At 47.5% G+C, this 24600-nt stretch overlaps 1 protein-coding gene across 7 annotated transcripts in view; it reads right to left on the bottom strand.

Moving 5' to 3' along the window:
* susd2 (sushi domain containing 2) overlaps positions 1-24600 on the bottom strand; it is a 170892-nt gene that overhangs the window by 20737 nt on the left and 125555 nt on the right. For 2 of the 7 annotated variants that reach the window (XM_078226972.1, XM_078226977.1), the window contains one exon: positions 4831-4919. The exons of 4 other annotated variants lie outside the window; for them this stretch is intronic. In XM_078226972.1, coding sequence (XP_078083098.1) covers positions 4838-4919 — 82 coding nt within the window. In that variant the 3' untranslated portion in view covers positions 4831-4837. Of the gene's footprint in view, positions 1-4830; positions 4920-16393; positions 16615-24600 lie in introns of those variants that run through there. One more of the 7 variants, XM_078226973.1, reaches the window with a different exon arrangement.

The following is a 24600-nucleotide window of genomic DNA, read 5'->3' as shown; positions in this document are numbered from 1 at the left end:
TGTTTCAAATGCTACGAGCATTCAGATAAAGTGCCCTTACGCTAGCTTTTGTACCTTCTTTTTGAATTCTAACACTTCCATTAATAACATCTCCTGAGTTCTCCTTCCTTTGAACTTTTTTCCTGATTTTTGACGTAGTTGGAACATTCGCCCCACATTTTGTCCTTGCTCCCTCCTTCTCGGACTCCTTACATAGGTTCCCATCCCCCGGGCATATTAGTTTAAACACTCCCCAACCGCTCTAGCAAACACTCCCCCTCGGACATCAGTCCCAGTCCTGCCCAGGTGTAACCTGTCCAATTTTTACAGGTCCCATCCCCCCAGAATCGGTCCCAATGCCCCAGGAATCTGAAACCCTCCCCCTGACACCATCCCTTCAGCCACGTATTTATCCAATATAGCCTGTCACTTCTACTCTGACTAGCACGTGGCACCGGTAGTAATCCTGAGATCACTACCTTTGAGGTCCGATTTCTTAACTTTCTTCCTAGCTCCCTGTATTCTGCTTTTAGGACCTCATCCCTTTTTTTACCTATGTCGTTTGTACCAACGTGTACTACGACCACTGGCTGTTCGCCCTCCCCCTTCAGAGTGTCCTGCAGCCACCCTGAGACATCCTTGACCCTAGCACCAGGGAGGCAACATACCATCCTGGAGTCTCGTTTGCGGCCACAGAAATGCCTGTCTATTCCCCTTACAATTTAACTGGGAGACTCACTATTTTGAAATTGTGTCCCTTCTCCCACAGGACTTAACATCCTTTCAGCTTTGACCAGGCTAGCCAATGCACAATGAGGCTGAAGCACTGCAATGCTGTATTTTTATTCATTTGTGGGCCAGCATTTATTGCCCATCCCTCGTTGTCCTAGGGCAGTTGAGAATCAATCAAGTTGCTGTGGCTCTGGAATCACATGTAGGCCAGACCAGGTAAGGAAGGTAGGTTTCCTTCCCGAACGGACATTAGTGAACCAGATGGGTTTTTCCAACATTCCAAATTCCACCATCTGCCGTGGTGGGATTCGAACCCGAGTCCCCAGAACATTAGCTGAGTTTTTGGATTAATTGTCCAGCGATAATACCACTAGGCCATCACCTCTCCTTGTTGGAAGCATGCTTCAATCTCCAAAAGTGACAAGTGAAAAGCAACAGAGGAACCCTTGGAGTGCATGCCCCTCGGAAGGTAGCAGGACAGGTAGATAAAGTGGCTACGAAGATGTATGGGATATTTTGCTTTATTGGCTGGAACATGGAGTATAAGAACAGAGGCGGCGGGGTGGGCGGGGTGGGGGGGCGGGGGGCGGTGGGGGGGGAGGTGGTCGTGGGGTTAGAACATAAGAAATAGGAGCAGGAGTAGGCCATCTAGCCCCTCGAGCCTGCCCCGACATTCAATAAGATCATGGCTGATCTGACGTGGATCAGTACCACTTACCCGCCTGATCCCCATAACCCTTAATTCCCTTACCGATCAGGAATCCATCCATCCGCGCTTTAAACATATTCAGCGAGGTAGCCTCCACCACCTCAGTGGGCAGAGAATTCCAGAGATTCACCACCCTCTGGGAGAAGAAGTTCCTCCTCAACTCTGTCTTAAACCGACCCCCCTTTATTTTGAGGCTGTGTCCTCTAGTTTTAACTTCCTTACTAAGTGGAAAGAATCTCTCCGCCTCCACCCTATCCAGCCCCCGCATTATCTTATAAGTCTCCATAAGATCCCCCCTCATCCTTCTAAACTCCAACGAGTACAAACCCAATCTCCTCAGCCTCTCCTCATAATCCAAACCCCTCATCCCCGGTATCAACCTGGTGAACCTTCTCTGCACTCCCTCCAATGCCAATATATCCTTCCTCATATAAGGGGACCAATACTGCACACAGTATTCCAGCTGCGGCCTCACCAATGCCCTGTACAGGTGCATCAAGACATCCCTGCTTTTATATTCTATCCCCCTCGCAATATAGGTCAACATCCCATTTGCCTTCTTGATCACCTGTTGTACCTGCAGACTGGGCTTTTGCGTTTCATGCACAAGGACCCCCAGGTCCCTTTGCACGGTACCATGTTTTAATTTGTTTCCATTGAGATAGTAATCCCATTTGTTATTATTTCCTCCAAAGTGTATAACCTCGCATTTCTCAACGTTATACTCCATTTGCCATATCCTCACCCACTCACTCAGCCTGTCCAAATCTCTCTGCAGATCTTCTCCGTCCTCCACACGATTCACTTTTCCACTTATCTTTGTGTCGTCTGCAAACTTCGTTACCCTACACTCCGTCCCCTCCTCCAGATCATCTATATAAATGGTAAACAGTTGCGGCCCGAGTACCGATCCCTGCGGCACGCCACTAGTTACCTTCCCCCAACCGGAAAAACACCCATTTATTCCGACTCTTTGCTTCCTGTCGGATAGCCAGTCCCCAATCCACTTTAACACACTACCCCCAACTCCGTGTGCCCTAATCTTCTTCAGCAGCCTTTTATGGGGCACCTTATCAAACGCCTTTTGGAAATCCAAAAACACCGCATCCACCGGTTCTCCTCCATCAACCGCCCTAGTCACATCTTCATAAAAATCCAACATGTTCGTCAAGCACGACTTTCCCCTCATGAATCCATGCTGCGTCTGATTGATCGAACCATTTCTATCCAGATGCCCTGCTATCTCCTCTTTAATAATGGATTCCAGCATTTTCCCTACTACAGACGTTAAGCTGACCGGCCTATAGTTACCCGCCTTTTGTCTCCTTCCTTTTTTAAACAGCGGCGTAACATTAGCCGTTTTCCAATCAACCGGCACTACCCCAGAATGCAACGAGTTTTGATAAATAATCACTAACGCATCCATTATTACCTCTGACATTTCTTTCAATACCCTGGGATGCATTCCATCCGGACCCGGGGACTTGTCCACCTTCAGTCCCATTAGTCTACCCAGCACTGCCTCTCTGGTAACATTAATTGTATTAAGTATTTCTCCTGCTGCCAACCCTCTATCGTTAATATTTGGCAAACTATTTGTGTCCTCCACCATGAAGACCGACACAAAAAACTTATTTAAAGACTCAGCCATATCCTCATTTCCCACTATTAACTCCCCCCTCTCGTCCTCCAAGGGTCCAACATTCACTCTAGCCACTCTATTCCTTTTCATATATTTATAAAAACTTTTACTATCATTTTTTATATTAATTGCTAGCCTAGCTTCATAGTCTATCCTTCCTTTCTTTATCGCTTTCCTTCCTTTCTTTATCAGGTTATGCAAGAATTGTTTAAAACACGAGACTGCTGCTAGAGTACTGTATATCATTCTGGTCATTCCATCACAAGAAGGCACTAGAGAGATTACAGAGGAGATTTAGCTGGCTATTGCCAGAAATTGAGACTATCAGCTATGAAGAAGGATTGAATAGGTTGTTTTTTGGGAGTAGTGGAAGTTGAGGGGGGATATAATTGATGTGTATATAATCATGAGGGGGCCCAGATAAGAGTGAATGGGAAGAACCTATTCCCTTTAGCAGAAAAGTCTATAACCAGGCACCATTCGGCCATTCAATAAGATCATGGCTGATCTGATTGTGGCCTCAACACCACTTTCCTGCCTAACGCTGATAGTTTGATTCCCTTGTTAGTCAAGAACCTCGCTTTCTCGGCCTTAAAGACATTCAGTGACCCTGCCCCCACCACATTCCGGGGAAGAGAATTCCACAGACTCACAACTCTCTGAGAGAAAACAATTCTCCTTGTCTACATCTTAAATGGGATCCCCCTTGTTTTTAAACTATGTCCCTTAGTTCTGCTTTCCCACAAGGGGGAACAACCTTTCAGCTTCCACCCTGTCAAGTCCCCTCAGAATCTTATATGTTTCATTCTTCTAAACTCCAGTGGATACAGGCCCAACCTGGCCAACCTTTCTTCATAAGATAACCCTCCCCATCCCAGGAACCAGTCGGCTGGACTTTTCCCTGTACGCCTTCTGATGCAATTATGGAGACCAAAACCCCACACAACTCCACTAGTGTGGTCTCACCAATGTCCTGTACAACAGTAGCTATTATTTAACTATTTTAAAGGAAAGCATTTAAATCAAGCTTCAACTACTCATCAACACCACTGCCCATTCTAGGCCCTCCACCAGTCTCAATCCCTTGAACCCCATCTCTTCCAGCCTCAGCCCTTGCTGTGTGTTCACCATACCCTCCGACCTTTTCCTGTCTGACGCTGAACGTCCTGTTCTCAGCAGAGGACTCAGTTTTGTACCCTTACGTCCCCACCTCAATGAATTCCAGGCTCGACATGATGTTGAAGCATTTAAAGTAATTGGCAGAAGAATTTGAAGGGACTGGAGGAGATTTAATTCACTCAGACGGTAATCGGGATCTGGAACTTGCTGTCTGATGGAGGCGGAAGCCTTAATTGTATTTAAAAAGCACTTGGATATCCACTTGAAATGCTGTAGCCCACAGGGCTATGGACCAACATCAGGGGAGTTGGATTAAGCTGCATTATTTTTTTTCCAGCAGCACAGGCACAGCGGGGTGGATGGCCTCCTTCTGTGCTGTAAGGTTTCTGTGCTCTTTGCTCTCTGTCTTCATTGGTTTGAATCCACAGCATCCCTTACATGCCTCTCCCGTGGAATCACAGATGCAGAAGGAGGCCATTCAGCCCATCAAGTCTACACCAACTCTCCGAAAGAGCACTTCACCCAAACCCACCCCTCCACCCTATCCCCGTAACCCCTCACACTTACCGTGGCTAATCCACCTAACTTGCACATCTTTGGACTCTCCTCCTGAAAGTGTTTCTTTGCTTATGGTTTATCACAGGTTCATCCAGCCTTTACACATTGGGGGGGAGGCACATTTCAATTCTTCTCACACACAGGAGGGGGGGGGATGAACAAATTTTGGAAAGATAAGGTCTGGCAAAACATTAAACATGAATTGCAAACTGACGCATTGTCAGAGAAACAACTCCCTGAGGAAAAAATGCCACAGAAATAAATTGATCATTAAAATAAAAGGTGATAAATAAAGACGAACATTAGCGCGTGAAAATGTGAGAGGGGCGGGTGTCTGAGTCCAACTAGCTCCCAATTTCGCAGTTCTCACTATGATTGGAGGAGTAGGCCCTGCAGAAGTCTTTAAAGTCATTGACCTCTCTTACTGGCATTTTCAACAATGGATCTGGGAACCACATACAGGGTCTTTGCGGACGGCAATGCGACCCTTGGTCTGTGGGTTAGATAAGCCTGGTTTAACGTGTAGTAACAGTATGAGGCTCATGTGATGTATATTTACTTACTTAATCATAGAATCATAGAATAACACAGCTCAGAAAAGGCCCTTCGGCCCATCGAGTCCGCATTGACACATTAGGAACACCTGAACTCCCGCCTGATCCCATCTGCCGGCACTTGGCCCATAGCCCTGAATGTTATGAATATTCCCTGCATCTGTGGGCAGCACGGTGGCTCAGTGGTTAGCACTGCTGCCTCACAGAACCAAGGACACGGGTTCAATCCCGGCCTCAGGTCACTGTCTATGCAGAGTCTGCACGTTGCCCCGTGTCTGCGCAGGTTTCCTCCAGGTGCTCCGTTTTCCTCCCACAGTCTGAAAGACGTGCTGGTTAGGTGCATTGGCCATGCTAAATTTTCCCTCAGTGTACCCGTACAGGTGCTGGAGTGTGCCGACCAGGGGATTTTCACAGTAACTTTATTGTAGTGTCAATGCCAGCCTACCTGTGACACTAATAAATAAACTTTAAACTATTATCATCCTGTGAAAGAATTGTGTAAAACACCTAAGTTAAAGTTAAAGTTTATTTATTAGTCACAAGTAAGGCTTACATTAACACTGCAATGAAGTTACTGTGAAATTCCCCTAGTCACCTCAGTCCGGTGCCTGTTCAGATCAATGCACCTAGCCAGCACGTCTTTCAGAGTGTGGGAGGAAACCAGAGCACCCAGAGGAAACCCACGCAGATACGGGGAGAACATACAAACTCCACATAGTCAATGACCCAAGCCGGGAATGAAACCCGGGCCCCTGGCACTGTGAAGCAGCAGTGCTAACCACCGTGCTACCGTGCCGCCCAGTTGTTCAAAGGCCACAGTTGACAACTCAAATCTGGGGTAATCTTGTCATTGGCTATCCGTGAATGCCTTTCATTCTGACATTCAGAATCATTTTGAAGATGGTGGAATCTGGTGCCACGACCAAACAATACATCACTGATGTTATACATTATAACATTGTACATTATACAGAAACTTGGGTGATCTCTATCAGGGTTAGGCAATCCTCCCTGCCTGAGACCAGGCAATTATTTCTCCCCCACATCCAAATAAGGAAAGTCTGTCCCTTCAATTAAGGCAGTTCGCATCACAAATTCTGGAACATGAACTATTGTATTGTTCAGCTAATTCAGCACAGAAACCGGGGTCAGACCTAGGACTTTGCTATTCTACACTTGGCCAACTGATGGCCATGTCTTTATCTCCACGCCATCAGGGGGACATTTCAGTTCTGTCTTCATAAAAACGCAAACAACTCGTCTGAAAAGTTCCCAGGACTGTGATATTATCTCATTTCACAGCAGGGCTAGAAGGGTTGATGGAATCAGACATTCTTGGTACTTCCAAGAATTAGGCTTCCTAATGAGGCTTTAAAGTTTCTTTATTGGGCAAGCAATTACCAGCAATAGTATGGATCTTCCTCACATTCTTCTATTGAAACTCTGATCGTATATCAGTGATGTTCCAGGCTTTGGTCCAGATTCTCTGGTGGGAACACAGTCAAACCTTTCAACTTGGTGCCAATCTTTCTTGAAAAAAGCTCCACAGATGTATAAGCCATTTCCATGTGTAGAAGAGGCGTATGTGGACACATGTTTGATGCCAGAACTGTGGAAAGTTATCTGATCTTACCCGTACTATCTTTAGGCAGTGTTACAATTGCCTTCTGCATTTCTGGGCTGCAGAGAGTGTGGTAAATACAAGAATGCAAGAAGTAGGAGCAAAGTCTATAAAATATCAATAATAAAAACTACAAGCCCTTGAAACCACTTAACATGTCTGAACAAACATGGTGACCACTTAACATGTATGAACAAACATTGTGAAATTGACAGCAGCGATTAAAAAGCCTGAGCTGTCAATCAAACAATGATTTCGCTGGCCTTTAGCTTGCAGTGAAATAACGTTTTTTAACATAGGAGAAAGTTATGAATGAATTACTTTTTTCCCAAAGCTTTCTCATTGCACATTCCACTATTCACTATAGGGTTCATTGGGTTGAGGCAGTTTATAGTGGACATGAATGTGTCATAGCTTGGCACAGGGGGCATATGGGACCATGGAGCCTGGATGAGAGTGTAGAACGTAGCATAGGGGCATGAGGTGGCATGGATGGGGCATGCGAATGTTTGGAGGATGAGGGGGTGTGAGGGCACGGGGGCTGGGGGGGCATTTGCATTTTTGTTTTAATTGGACAGTCCCCCATGGCCTTCTAGACAGCCTGCCTCTGCACCCAGCAGTGCCTAGAGCTGCCTCCAAGCTTCTTCGAGGGTTGGCTGCTCCATCTCCAGACCTGCAGCAATGAAGGTCCCCACGCCTTTAGTGGACACTTTCTCCCGAGGCGGGTGGACCAAGCTGGGAATTTTCCAGATCCCCTCTACCCAACTCGAGGAGGAAAATCCAGGCCAGATTGGAGAGCCCAAGGCAAATGCTTTCTGCATTTTAACACCTCCCCCCCCCCCCGCCCCCCCGCCTCCCCCCCCCCCCCCCCCCCCCCCCCGCCTCCCCCCCCCCCCCCCCCGCCTCCCCCCCCCCCCCCCCCCACTCCCAAAGCCAACTCCACAGGGGCGGGTAAATTCCAGCCTGGAGTCTTCACAGCAAGGTGACTGATAATATCTGACAACCAACAAAACTCACCCTGAACAAACAATCTTGTATCGAGGTAAGTGCTGTTAAATGCTGAGTTAGTAGATTTTTAAGCTAAATCTTTTTAAAATATATTTTTTAAAGGATATTTTACCTTGCACATTCAGTCCTCGTGTATGTCCCAATCTTTCATTTGCTCTCTGATAAAATGTTTAGAAGCAATTTTACTCTATTACTTTTGGTTATTTCTTTGGAAGGATCTGGGAAAATGTTTAAATGTTAAATATGTGTGGGTTTACAGGGATAGGGCGGGGTGAGGGCCAGGGTAAGAAACTGGGTCAGAGTCGGTGCAGACCCGATGGGCTGAATGGCCTCTTCTGCACTGTAGGGATCCTATGAAAAAGATATCTGTTGCTCCAGTACAGAATGCTGCAATCTGACACAGTGCCACTTGCATGGGAATGGAGATGGCATTCTCGTCAAAGAGATCACTGGACCTACTTTGCAGTCAGTGGTGAGCTCACCACCAATTCAGGGCACCTGGGCAGCGTGTGTCAGCGATATTAGGTTGAGAGATGAACATTGGCCAAGACAGCCCTGCTGTTCCTCAAAATAATGCTGTGGGGTTTTTTTTATCTACGTCTGATTGAAACGACAGAGAGGACCGCAGTTTGAAAGCCTCACCTGAATGGTGGCGCCCTTGCCAGAGTAGTGCTCCCTCAGTACTGCACTGAATCGCCTGTCTCAATTATATCCGCTTACGTCTCTGGTGGGATTGTAACCCGCATTCCTTTTGACTCAGTGAAGTGCCGTCAAGTCACTGTTAACACCTAAGAATGGAAGTTTGGGTGAGCCAGTGGAGGACAGCTGCTGCCATATTTGGAAGATACAGTAAGAAGTCTCACAACACCAGGTTAAAGTCCAACAGGTTTCGGAGCACTGCTCCTTCATTAGGTGAGTGGAGAGGTAGGTTGATTAAGAAGCAGTGCTCCAAAAGCTCGTGATTCCAAATAAACCTGTTGGACTTCAACCTGGTGTTGTGAGACTTCTTACTGTGCCCACCCCAGTCCAACACCAGAATCTCCACATCATGTTTGGAGGAGAGGAAACTTGAGAACTGCCCTGTGTGGGTGAAACAGTCTAACACAGTGAAAACATCAGCCCTTAATGTTACATTGCCGACATTGGGTAGATGTCTAAATGCAAAACATCGGCTTCAATGGAAATGAAAGTTAGCTGGTAAAATGTCAGTTTTACACCCAGCTGACAAATTCAAAATCGACACCATTCTGTGTAAGATATTTTAACTTCAACACGGAAGTTCGCTGCAGAGTATAGTACAAGTGGTAAACACTTTACCCATAGCCTAATCCCACCTACTCAATTTTCCAACTGTCCCATCTCTCTTCCATGTCCATAGAACTATAGAATCCCTACAGTGCAGAAAGAGGCCATTCAGCCCATTGAGCCTGCACCGACAACAATCCCACCCAGGCCTATCCCTGTAATTCCACGCATTTACTACGCTAATCCTCCTAACACTAAGGGGCAATTTAGCATGACCAATCAACCTAACCCACACGTCTTTGGAATGTGGGAGGAAACTGGAGCAGACACGGGGGGAATGTGCAAACTCCACACAGACAGTGACCCGAGGCCGGAATCGAACCCAGGTCGTTAGCACTGTGAGGCTTCAGTACTAACCACTGTGCCACCGTGCCAACCCCTCTATAGTGATTCAGCCAGTTTCCCATCATCAACAACCTTTATTGTGCAATGAGGGAAAGGGCTGCACCTGCGGCTTACAGTCAGGCAGTCTTAACTTCGGGACCTGCAACAACAGACTGGGTAGAGTAACAGGTTTAAAAACCCCTGCTGACTGCTTCCCATTGGGTGAGCCTCCCTCTCTCACTCAATAAGCCAGCTTATACTCCACGAAGCCCACAAGGAGATATTGATGATCCCCCATGGCCATGATAATATCCCCCCTCTGTGAAGTGTGGGTTACATGCGACTTCCTACTTCTGGGGCATTGCTATGTACAAAATGGCTGCTATTTTCACTCATACTGGCAGTCCTTGACTTTACAACATTTGAGTTACAACCGACGGCACTTACTACATTTATAAATTGTCACCCTGCTTCGACTTTACAACGCCGGTTTCGACAACAACTGTTGGTCTTCACCAATTGTTATTTTTCACCTTTCACAACCTCAGGAAGATACAGTATAAAAGTATTTTTGAAAGCATAGGTGCTATTATATCATGCGAAGTACATTACTGCAATGCATGTATACTGAAGCAAGACCTCAAAAAATGTTTCACTATTCAGTGAAAATAGGTTATTGCCCCTTGGTTCAGGAACCAATCCCCCGTTTATAACATTGTCTCCATGGGAAAACCAGTTCCGACTTAAGACGTTTTGACTTACAACACGGTTTTCGGGAATGATTGAGTTGTAAGTCCAAGGACCAAAGGAGTAAATACTGACAGCCCCCAAAAATAGACATGGAGGATGATCTTTAGTGAGCCCCTGAGATTTTATTTTTATTGTTTTGACACCCCTGACCACCTTCAAACTCTAATTTGGTCTTCATGAAATCTTTTAGGAAGAAGCTATAAAAATTATTCTGACGAAGGGTCTATGACTCAAAACGTTAACTCTGTTTCTCTCCGGATAGATACTTCCAGACCTGCTGAACTTTTCCAGCATACTCTGATCTTGTTTCAGATACCAGCATTCACAGTATTTTGCTTATTATATAAATTGTTTGACGGACGTACAATTGGGGCGGGATGTTCAGGCCGCGCTCTCCCCAAAATCGGAAAATCCCGCCTGAGGTCAACGGACCTTTGCGTGGTCTACCCCTCGCCCGCTACAATTCCCCTGGTGGGCAAGACAGGAAAATTCCACTCTTGATTCTTTTCATGCTCGCAACCTGAGTCCATTTCTTATATAACACTCAGCATCTCTGCTCATCTTGAAACACCAAACTCTATCAAATGAAGACCTCCTTCCTGTCTCCCTCAGCTTGAAATCCTTACGTTGTTAAAAGCCAAGCTTGGCAATGTCTTGCTTCCCTCAGCTTCTCCTTCACTCTTCCCAAGCTGGGCAAAAGCCGGTACGCTGGACATTGATTACTCAATGAGGGAAATCACTGGAGCAGAAGCTGGACAGTCATCACCAGGGCTAATGCCTCCACCAGAAACCTCTGTCAATAAAGGGCTGCATTAGCTTGTTGTCCATCTACAGGTGATGGAATTCTGTCCCATGGAGGTTTAACTTTTCATGACTCCTTTCCAAAAAATAAACGATAACGTGAAAATGATTCACTTTGGGGAACTAGAAGATACAATGCCCTGTTACCTCTGACTGCAAAGGTTGCCCGGGTTAATGAAATGAAAGTCTCTACTGGTGGTTAAGGGTTTGTATAGTTTGGACGATCTCTGCCTAGTTTTGAATGGGTATGGCTCGCAGTGTAAAATGCCAATCAGTTTGGCACTCTCACTCAAACACCAAGAAGCAGAGGGTGGGGGGGAATATTTTCTGTGTTCCAAATGTATGCTTGAATGGATTTTCTTTGTGCAAATTGAGCAGCACGGTGGCACAGTGGTTAGCACTGCTGCCTCACAGCGCCAGGGACCCGGTTCGATTCCCAGCTTGGGTGACTGTCTGTGTAGAGTCTGCACGTTCTCCCGTGTCTGCGTGGGTTTCCTCCGGGTGCTCCAGTTTCCTCCTACAGTCCAAAGATGTGCGCATTAGGTTGATTGGCCATGCTAAATTGACCCTAGTTTCGGGGGGATTAGCAGGGTAAATATGTGGGGTTACGGGGACAGGATGGGATTGTTGTCGGTACAGGCTCGATGGTCTAAATGGCTTCCTTCTGTGCTGTAGGGATTCTATTCTATGATAAATGTCCTTGCACACAAATGGATAATTCTCTACCCACCTCCCCTTCCAAAACTGGCCAGTCTGGCTAACGAGATGGGATCATTGAGTGTTACCTTTCTGAACTTGGGTCCAAGGTACATGAGGGAATTGGGGAGATGAGGGTGAAAGATGGGAAGGGAAGTGGTGAAAGGAGTATCTCTGGTGTGAAATTGGCCTTGAGTAATGGTACAAATCAAGCAATGGCGAATTGGCAACCTCGTTTATCACTTTGCCTGGAATTCCTTTTCCATTGCAATGGGATCTTGATCAATTGGGCCAGTGGGCTGACGAATGGCAGATGGAGTTTAATTTAGATAAATGCGAGGTGATGCATTTTGGTAGATTGAACCAGAGCAGGACTTACTTCAGTTAATGATAGGGTGTTGGGGAGAGTTACAGAGCAAAGAGATCTAGGGGTACAGGTTCATAGCTCCTTGAAAGTGGAGTCACAGGTGGATAGGGTGGTGAAGAAGGCATTCAGCATGCTTGGTTTCATTGGTCAGAACATTAAATACAGGAGTTGGGGCATCTTGTTGAAGTTGTACAAGACATTGGTAAGGCCACACTTGGAATACTGTGTACAGTTCTGGTCACCCTATTATAGAAAGGATATTATTAAACTAGAAAGAGTGCAGAAAAGATTTACTAGGATGCTACCGGGATTTGATGGTTTGAGTTATAAGGCGAGGCTGAATAGACTGGGATGTTTTTCTCTGGAGCGTAGGAGGCTTAGGGGTGATCTTATAGAATCCATAAAATAATGAGGGGCACAGATCCACTAGATAGTTAATATTTTTTCCCAAAGGTAGGGGAGTCTAAAACTAGAGGGTATAGGTTTAAGGTGAGAAGGGAGAGATAAAAAAGGATCCAGAGGGGCAATTTTTTCACACAGAAGGTGGTGAGTGTCTGGAACAAGCTGCCAGAGGTAGTAGCAGTGGCGGGTACAAATTTGTCTTTTAAAAAGCGTTTAGACAGTTCCAAGGTAAGGTGGGTATAGAGGGATATGGGCCAAACGCAGGCAATTGGGACTAGCTTAGGGGGTTTAAAAAAAAGGGTGGCATGGACAGGTTGGGCCGAAGGGCCTGTTTCCATGCTGTAAACCTCTGTGACTCGATGACATTGGCTGATGGAGCAGAGTAGGCTTGGAGAGATTCCTGCAAATTATTGAGCAACCTAACCCAAAAGTGCTTGCATCTGACCACTTCCTAATTTCAGCTGTGGGCATATTAATTTGGCTTTCTTATCTTGCTATGTGCAGTAACGTCTAGGTACCAGCTCCACTTATCATAGAATCCCTACAGTGCAGAAGGAGACCATTCAGCCCATCGCACCAACCACAATCCCACCCAAGCCATATTCCCATAACCCCGCAGATTTACCCCACTAATCCCCCTGATGTTAAGGTCAATTTAGCATGGCCAATCAACCTAGCCCGCACATCTTCAGACTGTGGGAGGAAACCGGAGCACCCGGAGGAAACCCATGCAGCCATGGGGAGAACGTGCAGACTCTGCACAGACAGTGACCCGAGGCCAGAATCGAACCCGGGTCCCTGGCACTGTGAGGCAGCAGTGCTAACCACTGTACCGCTTTGAATCAAAACAATTTATGGAGTCTACTGAAATAATACGACAAATGTTATAATTAATAATGATCATTTCATTACTCCATTTTAAAAGCCAAAGGCAGTCCTTTGTAAGGGAGGAGCTGATTGCAATGCTTACCTTTTTATTAAATGGGGCCTCAGTGAAAAGATATTCCGGAAACGTTTGTAAGGACAACTGTAAAATGTCTGTCATGTTTTTTTGACTGTTACTGAAGTATCTCAGAGTGTAACGCAATGTATGTAAAAAAACCTGAATATTTTTGCATTTTGTGTGATGGCCTTTTTGGAATGTTTGTAATGTTCTTGCAGATTTTTTATGTATAACGTATATCTTTGGGGGAAAAAAAAGGTATTCCTGAAAAAAGACAGCCTCTTTAAAAAGAGCCTCCATGAAGGAAGGCGCCTCCATTGAAAGGCTTCCTCATCGGAAGCACCATTTTGTGAGGGGACCTTGGTAATGATTGCGCTCCACGTTAGGGGAAACAACACCGAGGGATCTTCAGTGGAATAAACTGCACGTTGCTATACAAGGCAAAATGTCAAAGTAGACAAATGCATATGTCAGGTAAAAAATAAATTTGTGTTTTTAATTAAGTCAGCAGTAAATTATATGTTCAATCATGAAGTAATGTTACATATTGAACTAATGGTCTTAGTGCACAAAATGGCAGCTTAGGTTACTTAGGCAAGAACTCTGAAAGGCTGCTACATTCCACAATCATGCAATATTATCCAAATGAACAAAGCTGGCTAGATGTTACCTCTGAGAAAAATCTTATTTCTAGTTTTAAAAAGTTAAGAGAGAGATGGGTGGACGTGTGAGACACAGTGGATTTAAAATATCTTTTCATGCCTTGGGACCTGGTTTTAGAGGTTCCCAGATTGATGGGATGAAAATTTCACACAGTGTGCTGACTGGAAGAAATATTCAATAGAGGCAAAAAGGGTCTCACCAGTAGGCCAGGATCCAGCGTGAGCCCCGGTGTCACCTCTTTTCCAGAAGGCCCATCACAACATGGCAGCAATGGGCTTCCTCTGGGATCAAGGACCCCACAGTTGGAAGTGGCTCCCACCACCTGTCCCCACACCCATTGCCTGCCGACAGAGGCTGACTCCCCTTCATTGCTCGTCAGCACCACCAAGGGAGGTATTGGTTGTTACCAGTACTACACTCATACGAGGGGCAGGATTGCCAATGGACCCAGGCACTGACAAATGAATTGTGTCACAGGGTAAGTGGCTTGGCGGGATGGGGGGGTGAGAAAGGTCTGCAGCAAGGTCAAGGGTGGCGTCTGCAGGTCACACCATTAAATTCCACCCTTGGGGTGAAAGAAGCTTGGAAAGCCACAGAATAATGGATGCGTGTCCACAGGCAGAACAGAACCTGCCACAAAACCCGGCGTTCTGAATCTGAGAGGCCACAAGGACAGATTTTGTGGGGGATGGAATCTCACGGTGCTGTGGTTGTCAATTAAGCTGGAAGTTAAGGTCTGGGGCTGAATTTTCCTGGCCCACGGTAATGGGCTTGGAGGCAAGTTTGGTGAGAAAATAGGGTGGGACCAACATGGGGGCAGCTTGCCAAATGCATTTCTGCCAGCAATCCCGGGTCGGGGAGGGTGGGGTTTTACAGTGTTTTGCCACTGGAGGAGCCCTACCCTGTGGGGAGGCCACCGTCTCTACGGAGACGGACTCCCTCCAGCAGACTGGGCAGCCATCGGAGCCAGAGACAGCTTGTCCAAAAGAGGAAATTGCCAACAAGACCAAATTTGGCCAGAATGATGCGCCTGGGTTGGGGGACGGTGGTGGGGGCGGGGGGGGGGGGGGGGGGGCACAGGGGGGAGAGGGTTACCTTCGATTCAAAGGGCAGAATTTTCAGGCCACGTTTGCCCCCAAACCGAGGTCAACGGACCTTTGCCTGAGGCCTGCCCTGCACTCACCACGATTCCTGTGGCGGGACAGGAAAATCCCCCCCCCCCCCCCCCCCCCCCCCTCACCCCCGCCACCCCCCCAAGGATTCAGCTTCGCACCTGATAATTTTTAAGTCATATCCAACCCTCAGAGGACACCTCTGCTTTCAGCCATCCTCCCAGTCCCCAACCTACCTCTGTGGCATCCATCTCTCCCAATGAGACCCCAGAGCTTCCGGCTCTCCGATTGGGGGCCCACCCCTCATCCTCAATGGAATATTCAAAGCAGAGGCAGCCAATCAGGAGGCCATCTCTGGGATGACTGCGCCAGTGGCGCACTGGGTGTTCAGGACCCCCCATTTGATCCTGACAACAGGATCCTGAAGCCCATCGGAAAATCTAGCCCATGCAGTCAGGGCAGTGTAGAGGAGGGTTTCATTATACTAACTGCCCTTGGAGTGATCAGTGTAAAGACTGCGACAAGTAGACAACTGCCTGGAGTGCAGGAAGACTACACAATTCATATCATCATGGGATAAAGTCATCACGGAAAAGGGGAATGAACTCTGGTGGGTTTCCTCAACAAATCTTGAAGAAGATTAAAATAGGACGGATGAGGAAACAGCGAGGCCAGAAAGAGTTAACTTCACTTCTGGATCTCTTTGTGTGTCAGCTAAATAAGGATGTCTCTTTACCCCCCACTAGCTAAGGGGAAGTCAGTGTTTAGGTGTTGGACATAAGGCAGAGGAGGAAGGGACAGCAAGGTCAGAGTGAGGAGCAGACTGAAGATTATAATCAGTGCACCGACAATTCGAAACAATCTTCCCAATGCCGTCAATCAGGCCAGCCTTGCACCAAGCAATCAGTTCTGTGGTTGGTATTGATACGGCCGGAGGCTGAACTGATTAAATGTTTTGACTGTCCCAGCCAACGTTATCGAACATGATCATTGAAATTCCTCTAAACAGGACACAGCCATGGATAATTTGTCAACAGAAGCGCCACAGCCATCTGAAAGATTGTCCAACGCATTGTGAAAAATGTGTAATCTCTTTCTCCGAAGGCTTCCGAATTTAAAAAGTGAGGGAGATCCGTCTCCCAGACAGTGTTTGAGGGGGCCGATCCCCAGTCAGAGAGGCTGTCGACACGCTGAGGGTGAGGTGGGGGGGGAGTGGGGTGGGGTGGGGGGCGTGAAGAGGGGTTCGCTCTTTAGAGTTACATATTTTCAGTTTTCTCCGTTCTGGTATTTTGAAACTCATGAGATGTGGCAGCCATTTTGGCCTTTTTCCTGCAAAGGGACAAGAAAGAAAAATGATGAATAATGTTGCTTCGATCGATCAAATGGCGAAGGGGGAGCCACACCGTCTGAAAAGGAGGACAGAATAATGTGACTTGGACAGAAGAGCAGGTGGAAAATACACAGCAGGTCAGGCAGCATCTGCGGAGGTAAGGTCTCAGGTTAATGACCGTTCCCCAGAACTGGGAAAAATTAAAGACTGTAACAGGTGAGGCAGGGGAAAGGAGAGAGGAAGGCAATCAAGGGGCAAAATGGGTGCGAGTGGAAGGCAAAACTGAGGGGGGGGGGGTTGTGGGAATGGGACAAGTAAAAAGAGATGTATCTGGAGAGCAGAAGATGGAAAAAAAGCAGAAGCATCACCAACAATTGCTGCAGAAATAATCGGAGGTGATTATGGTGTTAGATTGTTGAACTCAATGTTGGCCACAATGTTACGTGACCCCCACCACTCCTCTCTCCAGGAATATGTTAAGAAGCAGGGCTGGGAGGGGTAAAATCTGATGGGATGGTGAGAGGGGGGGTTGCCCACACGCCTCTATTAATATTTGATCAGTGGCCTGGTAGGTGGTGGGCAGCTTTTCCACCCGTAGGCTAATTGATGCCAATTAAAGGCCACTTAATGTGGGCGGCACGATAGCACAGTGGTTAGCACTGCTGCTTCACAGCTCCAGGGACCTGGGTTAGATTCCCGGCTTGGGTCACTGTCTGTGAGGGGTTTGCACATTCTCCTCGTGTCTGCGTGGGTTTCCTCTGGGTGCTCCAGTTTCCTCCCACAGTCCAAAGATGTGCGGGTTAGGTTGATTGGCCATGCTAAAATTGCCCTTAGTGTCCTGAGATGCGTAAATTAGAGGGATTAGTGGGTAAATATGTCGGGATATGGGGGTAGGGCCTGGGTGGGATTGTGGTTGGTGGAGACTCGATGGGCCGAATGGCCTCTTTCTGTGCTGTAGAGATTCGATGATTCTATGATTCTTAAGGGCCTCTTCCTGCCACTGTTCTACCAACGACCATTCATCACCGGGGAGGCCACTCAGTAAAATCCAGCAGCCTTCAGATGGGCTCAGTGGGAGTATTCCTCCTTCACCACTTGGAGGCACCCGCCCTCCCATCCGCCATCCAGACCAGTGGAAAGAGCCTCCTCTGTTGGAGGACTACCCTGCCCTCATGACTGACCCCCTCCCCATCCGTTGCAGGGCCCCAATGAACACCGACCCCATTTACATGCTCTCGAAGACTCCTCCGTCAGGGTTGGTCTTGGGATATCTGTATTCCCAGCATTGGCCACCAATCACAGAGGCCTAGCTGGAACTAAAGAACTTCCCGCCCTTTGATTGGCCAACAGATCTACATGATGGGACATCCTGCCTCGACGGGTGGCAGCCACCACAGCCAATTAATTGCCTGAACAACATAAAATTCAGTTGTAGCCTCCAAGGCCTGCGGGGACCAGCTTTCCCCTGACTATTCAGCCAGAGAACACGGTCACCACCTTTACGCCAAATCTAGGCCAGTTAAGTCTGAAAAGTTGTGAAGTGCTGCATCAAAAAACAAGGCTCTCAACCTGGTCCATCTCAGTTCTGCTCATGCTCCTTGTCCTCCCTCCAAGAACCTCAATAGGGTTCCAGTTGTCCACATCTCCCACTCCACTAGCTAACACCTTCCCATACAAGAGAAGGAGATGCAACACCTACTGTTGTCCTCCCTTCCCACTTTCAAGCCCTGGAACACTTCTAGTCGGTGAAAAAGTGATTTAGCTGCACTATTTTCTCTTTAGTTTGCACTATTTGCCACTGTCATCTCCTCTACTTTGAGAAAACCAGATGCAGAGTGACCCCGAGCTTGTCGCTGTAATTCTCGGCCCCACTCTCACTTTGACCTCCAGTCTTCAGCCTCCTTCAGTCTGTGGATGGGATTTTCCAATCTCACCGTGGCATGTTTTCCAGTCATGATGTGGAGATGCCAGCGTTGGACTGGGGTAAACACAGTAAGAGTTTTAACAACACCAGGTTAAAGTCCAGGTTAAAGTTAAAGTGGACTTTAACCTGGTGTTTTTAAAACCCTTACTATGTTTTCCAGTAGCAGAGGTGACTTGTCATTGGCTGCTAGTGATATCTTCCAGTCCCACCAATGTCTATGCTGGTTTGCCATGCTTGTTTGTCCCGCCACCAGGGAACCTGCCGCAGGGGGTGTGCCTTCGGCGAGACCGGAAGATCCCACCAGCAGGGATGGCCGGAAAATCCCGCCCAGTGTTGCTTCTCCATGCTTGCATGGGAAGGTGCCATATGAAGGGGGAAGCATGTTAGAGATAGAGGAATTCTATGACAGACCGTAAGAAACCATTTAATCAACTTCTTTATGGTTGTAGCCCATAAATGGAAGGAAGTATTTACAAACTGAAGAGGACGCATCAAATCTCAGGTCCTCAACTCTGCTGGAGGAATTCCTGGATATAGAACGCCAACGCTCCATAGTTTCCATTGGAGAAGGGAAGCATAAAGCATCTCCTCTGATCCAAGCTAAATAGACACCTCTTCACCCTCTATCTCCCAGTGGGTAGAAGGAATAGACATGCTACCCAACTCTATTCAGGTGAACCATCTTAAATGGAAGGGGTAGGCGATTAATATTCTCGTCCTTGTCTTCTGCTTCCCCCTGGTCTTCCCCTCTCTCTCCCTCTCTATAACCCTGTTCATCCTGACAACCCCCCAATATCTCTGCATTCCTCCAATTTTGACCGCTTACGAATCCCTGATTTCCATCGCTCCACCATGACAGCTGTGCCTTCAACTGCCTGCGCCCAAACCTCTGGAATTCCCTCCCTAAAGCTCTCTGTCTCTCTACCTCTCCTCCCCGAGACACTCCTCGAAATATTTGATCGAGGCTTTAGGTCACCCGCCCTAAGGTCTCCTGATGTGGCTTCATGTAAGTTTTTTCTCCAAGTACGCTCCTGAGAAGCATGTTATATTAAAGAAGCTATATAGGGGCAGTATGGTGGCACAGTGTCTAGCACTGCTGCCTCACAGCGCCAGGGACCCGGGTTTGATCCTGGCTTGGGTCACTGTCTGTGCGGAGTCTGCGTGTTCTCCCCGTGTCTGCGTGTGTTTCCTCCGGGGGTGCTCTGGTTTCCTCCCGCAGTCCGAAAGACGTGCAGATTAGGTGCATTGGCCTTGCTAAATTCCCCCTCAGTGTACCCGAACAGGTGCCGGAGTATGGCCACTTGGGGATTTTCGCAGTAACTTCATTGCAGTGTTAATGTAAGCCTACTTGTGACACTGATAAATAAACTGATGAAAGGTGCTGAAAGCTGAAATTTGAAACAAAAATAAAATTGCAATCGAATCCAAATGCACAATGACTGTCCAAAAGAATGTTAATTCACCATAGAAAGTCAAGCTTTATCAGTACTCGCGGTGGCAGTAAGCCTACAGCCGCATGCTTTGAAAGGCACTCAGTGATGGTTTGACAGCTAGGCCACAATGGGGCAGCCAACACTGGCATTTGACCCTAAATAAATGCACCAATGAGTGTCACTGCAGCCCCACTGCAGGCTCGCTGGCTCAGTGTAAAATGGGCACACGGGGCTGAATTTCCGATGGGATGTGGAGATGGCACTAGAGGTGGGTGAGCCGACAAAATTCCCACTACTGGCTGACATGCCCCCATTGTCCCACCTCTGGCCAACTTGCCTTGAGGCTGGATCGGTGTGGGGGCAGGGTTAGGACCTGGTGGTACTCGCCAGCCGGAGGAAGGCAGCCATAAACCTATCCTTGTACCTCCATGCCAACGCTGTAGTTAAGAAAACCCACCAATGCCTCTACTTTTTCAGTAGCCTAAGGAAATTCGGCATGTTCGCTACAACACACCAACTTTTACAGATGCACCATAGAAAACATTCTTTCCGGATATGTCACAGCGTGGTATTGTTCTTGCTCTGACCACAAGAAACGACAAAGGGTTGTGACCGTAGCCCAGTCCATCACGCAAACCAGCCTCCCATCCATTGACTCTGTCTACACTTCCCACTGCCTCAGCAAAACAGCCAGTATAATTAAGGACCCCACGCACCCCGGACATTCTCTCTTCCATCTTCTTCCGTCAGAAAAAAGATACAAAAGTCTGAGGTCACGTACCAACCAACTCAAGAATAGCTTCTTCCCTGCTGCTGTCAGACTTTTGAATAGGCCTTTCTCTGCACCCGAGCTATGACTGTAACACGACATTCTGCACTCTCTCCTTTCCTTCTTGCCTATGTACTCTACGAACGGTATGTTTTGTCTGTATAGCACGCAAGAAACAATACTTTTCACTGTATCCCAATGCAGGTGACAATAGTAAATCAAATCAAATCAAATAAATTGCCCATTTCTTGTCAGAAACTGTCCTCCGCAATTTTCCAGATGAAGGGAGGAACACCCACTCTCAGGTTGAGATCTGACCAATGAATGGAAGCTGCTTCCTGAGCTGGTTATCGCGGATTCCCGACCTGCGTTTCCTCCCGATGCATCCACTTTCCTGCTCCATTGATGGTTGGCTTTCTGGCCCGGGTTTTATTGCTCCTGGGTTTCTGCACTCTTTGCCTGTTTTCTGCTCCCGTTTCCATTTCCTCTCTGCCGGGTTGATCATGTTCTCTGGGCTCAGTTTTCCTTTCCCTCTGCACCAGTTTACAATCACTCCATATCTGTGCCGCTGGGAATGGATGCAATATTTCAATTCATGCCATGAACAAGTTCTGTCAGTCACGTCGACTTCCTCCTGCACTGTTTCACTGGGGAGCTGTCTCCATTAACATGGCTGGCAGAGCAAGCTGCTCCAAGTCCTATATCGCTGCCAGTCCTCATTTCCAAACTTCCACCGAGACAGGTAAGGGGGGGCTTAATTTATGAAAAAGAAATGGGTTTGTCGAGCACAACAGCTTTATCCTGTGGCTGTACCAGGCTGTACCACTACCTGTACCAGGTAGTTTGGAACATGGATGAGTCACTGTGGAATTCAGTGATCTAACTTACAACCTTCTTTTGTCTGGACAAGTGTCTGAAGGACGGAACTCATCACCTCACTTAACAATCTCCAAACGAATCACAGAGGGATCCAGATGACCAGAGTTCCCATTTGTCCAAAACAGAATGTGCACACACAATCCCCTCCTCTCTCCCCACTCACATTAAGAATCTGAGCAGGAGTTTGGCAGGAATTAATGCAGGGGTGGACAACCTGCGGCCTCGGGGTCACATGCAGCCCATCTGGATTCTGAGTGCGGCCCACGGGAAATCTTGTTGACCGTTGCCCAAGGTGCAGAGTTGCCGCTTTCCACTAGTTTGCGTCTGTGTAGCTTTTTCCAAACCGGTATGACTGAAGTGTTACGTACATAAAGCAAGGGCAAATGAAGTGAGGTGCGTGCTGATTGCTCAGAACATTGACTGCGAGAGCTGTGCATTCCCTCTGTGTCCAAAGTGTCAATATTTCTTTTGTTTTTTATCATTTGAAGTTGATGACAGTTCTACTAATATATGAATGAGTAAGCATTTCCTATAACTCATTGTGAAATATTCGGCGTGAATTAAATGCGTTCATGATTAGTGAACAAGCCCGATTTCAATCCTGCGGCCCACTGAGATGAAGGAGGGCCACTCATGCGACTCACTCACCGGCCTAGGTTGCCCATCACTGAAATAATGGGCATGAGTAAGATACTCCATTGGTGCAGATTCAATGGGCCGAATGGCTTCCTTCTGCACTATAGGGATTCTATGATTAGGGCGGCACAGTGGCACAGTGGTTGGCACTACTGCCTCACAGCGCCAGGGACCTGTGTTCGATTCCCGGCTTGGGTCACTGTCTGTGTGGAGTTTGCACATCCTCCCCGTGTCTGCGTGGGTTTCCTCCGGGTGCTCCGGTTTCCTCCCACACTCCAAATATGTGTGAGTTTGGTTGATTGGCCATGCTAAATTGCCCCTTAGTGTCAAGGGGATTAGCAGGGTAAATGAGGGTTACAGGAATAGGGCCTGGGTGGGATTGTGGTCAGTACAGACTTGATGGGCCAAATGGCCTCCTTCTGCACTGTAGGGATTCTATGGACAAACCCAAGTATTAAAGTATTCCTGCCTGCTCAACACTTCTAAGTGAGTAATTCACTGTCTGTGACCCATCCTGAGGCTGAGGAGGCGCCGTTGTTTTCTCTTTCTAGCCTTGGATCCAGTATTCTTTCCATTGAACTCTCCTTTTGGCTGCAGTATATTCGGGGCAGGGAACTTACTTCTGAATCAATGGAAAAGTGTTTCAAACCGGCCATCTGTTATCCTCATATGATTAATTAACAACATTTCAGCAAACACAGAGTTACAGCCAGCTCATAAATGTTCAATGTGATGATAGCGTATGATATTCTTTCATTTATTTCCCATTGATTTATGGTATATACAGCAGTATAGTCCATTAAAGTCATTGTTCAATGTAACACTCTCCTAACAGCAGACAGCCCTGCTAATGGCCTCATGATTAAAGTATGGCATGAAACTGTACTATCCACAGTTGGTAATGATTTAACTGGGGCAACAGCTCACATGCTAAACTGGTCATTAGGTCTGGGATGGTGTGTGTGGGGCAGGCGGGGGAGGAGGCAATATTATCCAGGATTCCACCTGTGATCGCTCTGCGGTGACCCCAGCAGAAAGCACACACATGGACATCGGAGGAGGTCAGGGTCAGGTTTGGCTGTGACGCCCCCATGGTTAAATAGCACTTCAGAATGCACATTTCTAAACTCAGACATGAAGAGTGGAAAAGAGGGTAAGGGTGAACATGGTGGCTTGTGCGTACTCCAGCACTGATCAGTAACACCAAGAGAAGTATAAAATCCTCCTCTGCCCTGACGGTTGAATCTGTTCCAGTAGACAGGAGAATCTGGTAATATTGACAGAACATACCAACCTCAGCACACAGACCTCATTCTGTCAATGAGAAGAACAGGGCAAGGAGGGAAAACTGGAAGGGATGAGCCACCGACTGGGTGGCGCGGTGGCACAGTGCATTGCTGCCTCACAGCACCAGGGACCCGGGTTCAATTCCCGGCTGGGGTCACTGTCTGTGTGGAGTTTGCACATTCTCCCCATGTCTGCGTGGGTTTGCTCCGGGTGCTTTGGTTTCCTCCCACAAACATGTGTGGGTTAGGTGGATTGACCGTGCTAAACTGTCCCTTAGTGTCCCGGGATGCGTAGGTTAGAGGGATTAGTGGGGTAAATATGTGGGGTTAATATGTGGGGTTATGGGGATAGGGCCTGCGTAGGATTGTTATCAATGCAGACTCGATGGGCCGAATGGCCTCTTTCTGCACTGTAGGGATTCTATTGGTTGAGATTATCTGTAGTGTTGTAACTATTTCTCCTTTTTGGGTGGCCGATTCCACACTTTTGCAGTATAGCCTGGATGATTGCATTGATAGCGCCTTGGTTGTTTCACAGAATTGAATCATAGAATCCCTACGGTGCAGAAGGAGGCCATTCGGCTCATCGAGCCTGCACCGACCACAATCCCACCCAGGTCCTATCCCCGTGACCCCCCGTATTTACCCTGCTAATCCCCCTGACACTAAGGGGTAATTTAGCTCACCTGATGAAGGGGCAGCGCTCCGAAAGCTCGTGATTCCAAATAAACCTGTTGGACTTTAGCCTGGTGTTGTGAGACTTCTTACTGTGCTTATCCCAGTCCAACGCCAGCATCTCCACATCGTGGGAATTTAGCTTGGTCAACCCATGCACATCTTTGGAGGTTTCATTCAGGTGACACTGTAACTCACTGATCCTAATTACACGCCTATCCCTGGGAAAGTGACTGGCAGGGGTACTGCCGGCATCAGAGGGAGAGACCGCTGTCATTGGGATCTGCAGCACTCGACAAAGTGATTCCACTTTCCACGGGGTGATTCCGCTTTATTCCAAAGGCGAAACATTGTGCAGGCCGCCCCCTGAACTGAAAATACTT

This window comes from Mustelus asterias, chromosome 13 (assembly GCF_964213995.1).
Source record: "Mustelus asterias chromosome 13, sMusAst1.hap1.1, whole genome shotgun sequence".
In the NCBI taxonomy this organism is placed as follows: Eukaryota; Metazoa; Chordata; class Chondrichthyes; order Carcharhiniformes; family Triakidae; genus Mustelus; species Mustelus asterias.
This window is presented reverse-complemented; position numbering and strand designations above follow the sequence as displayed.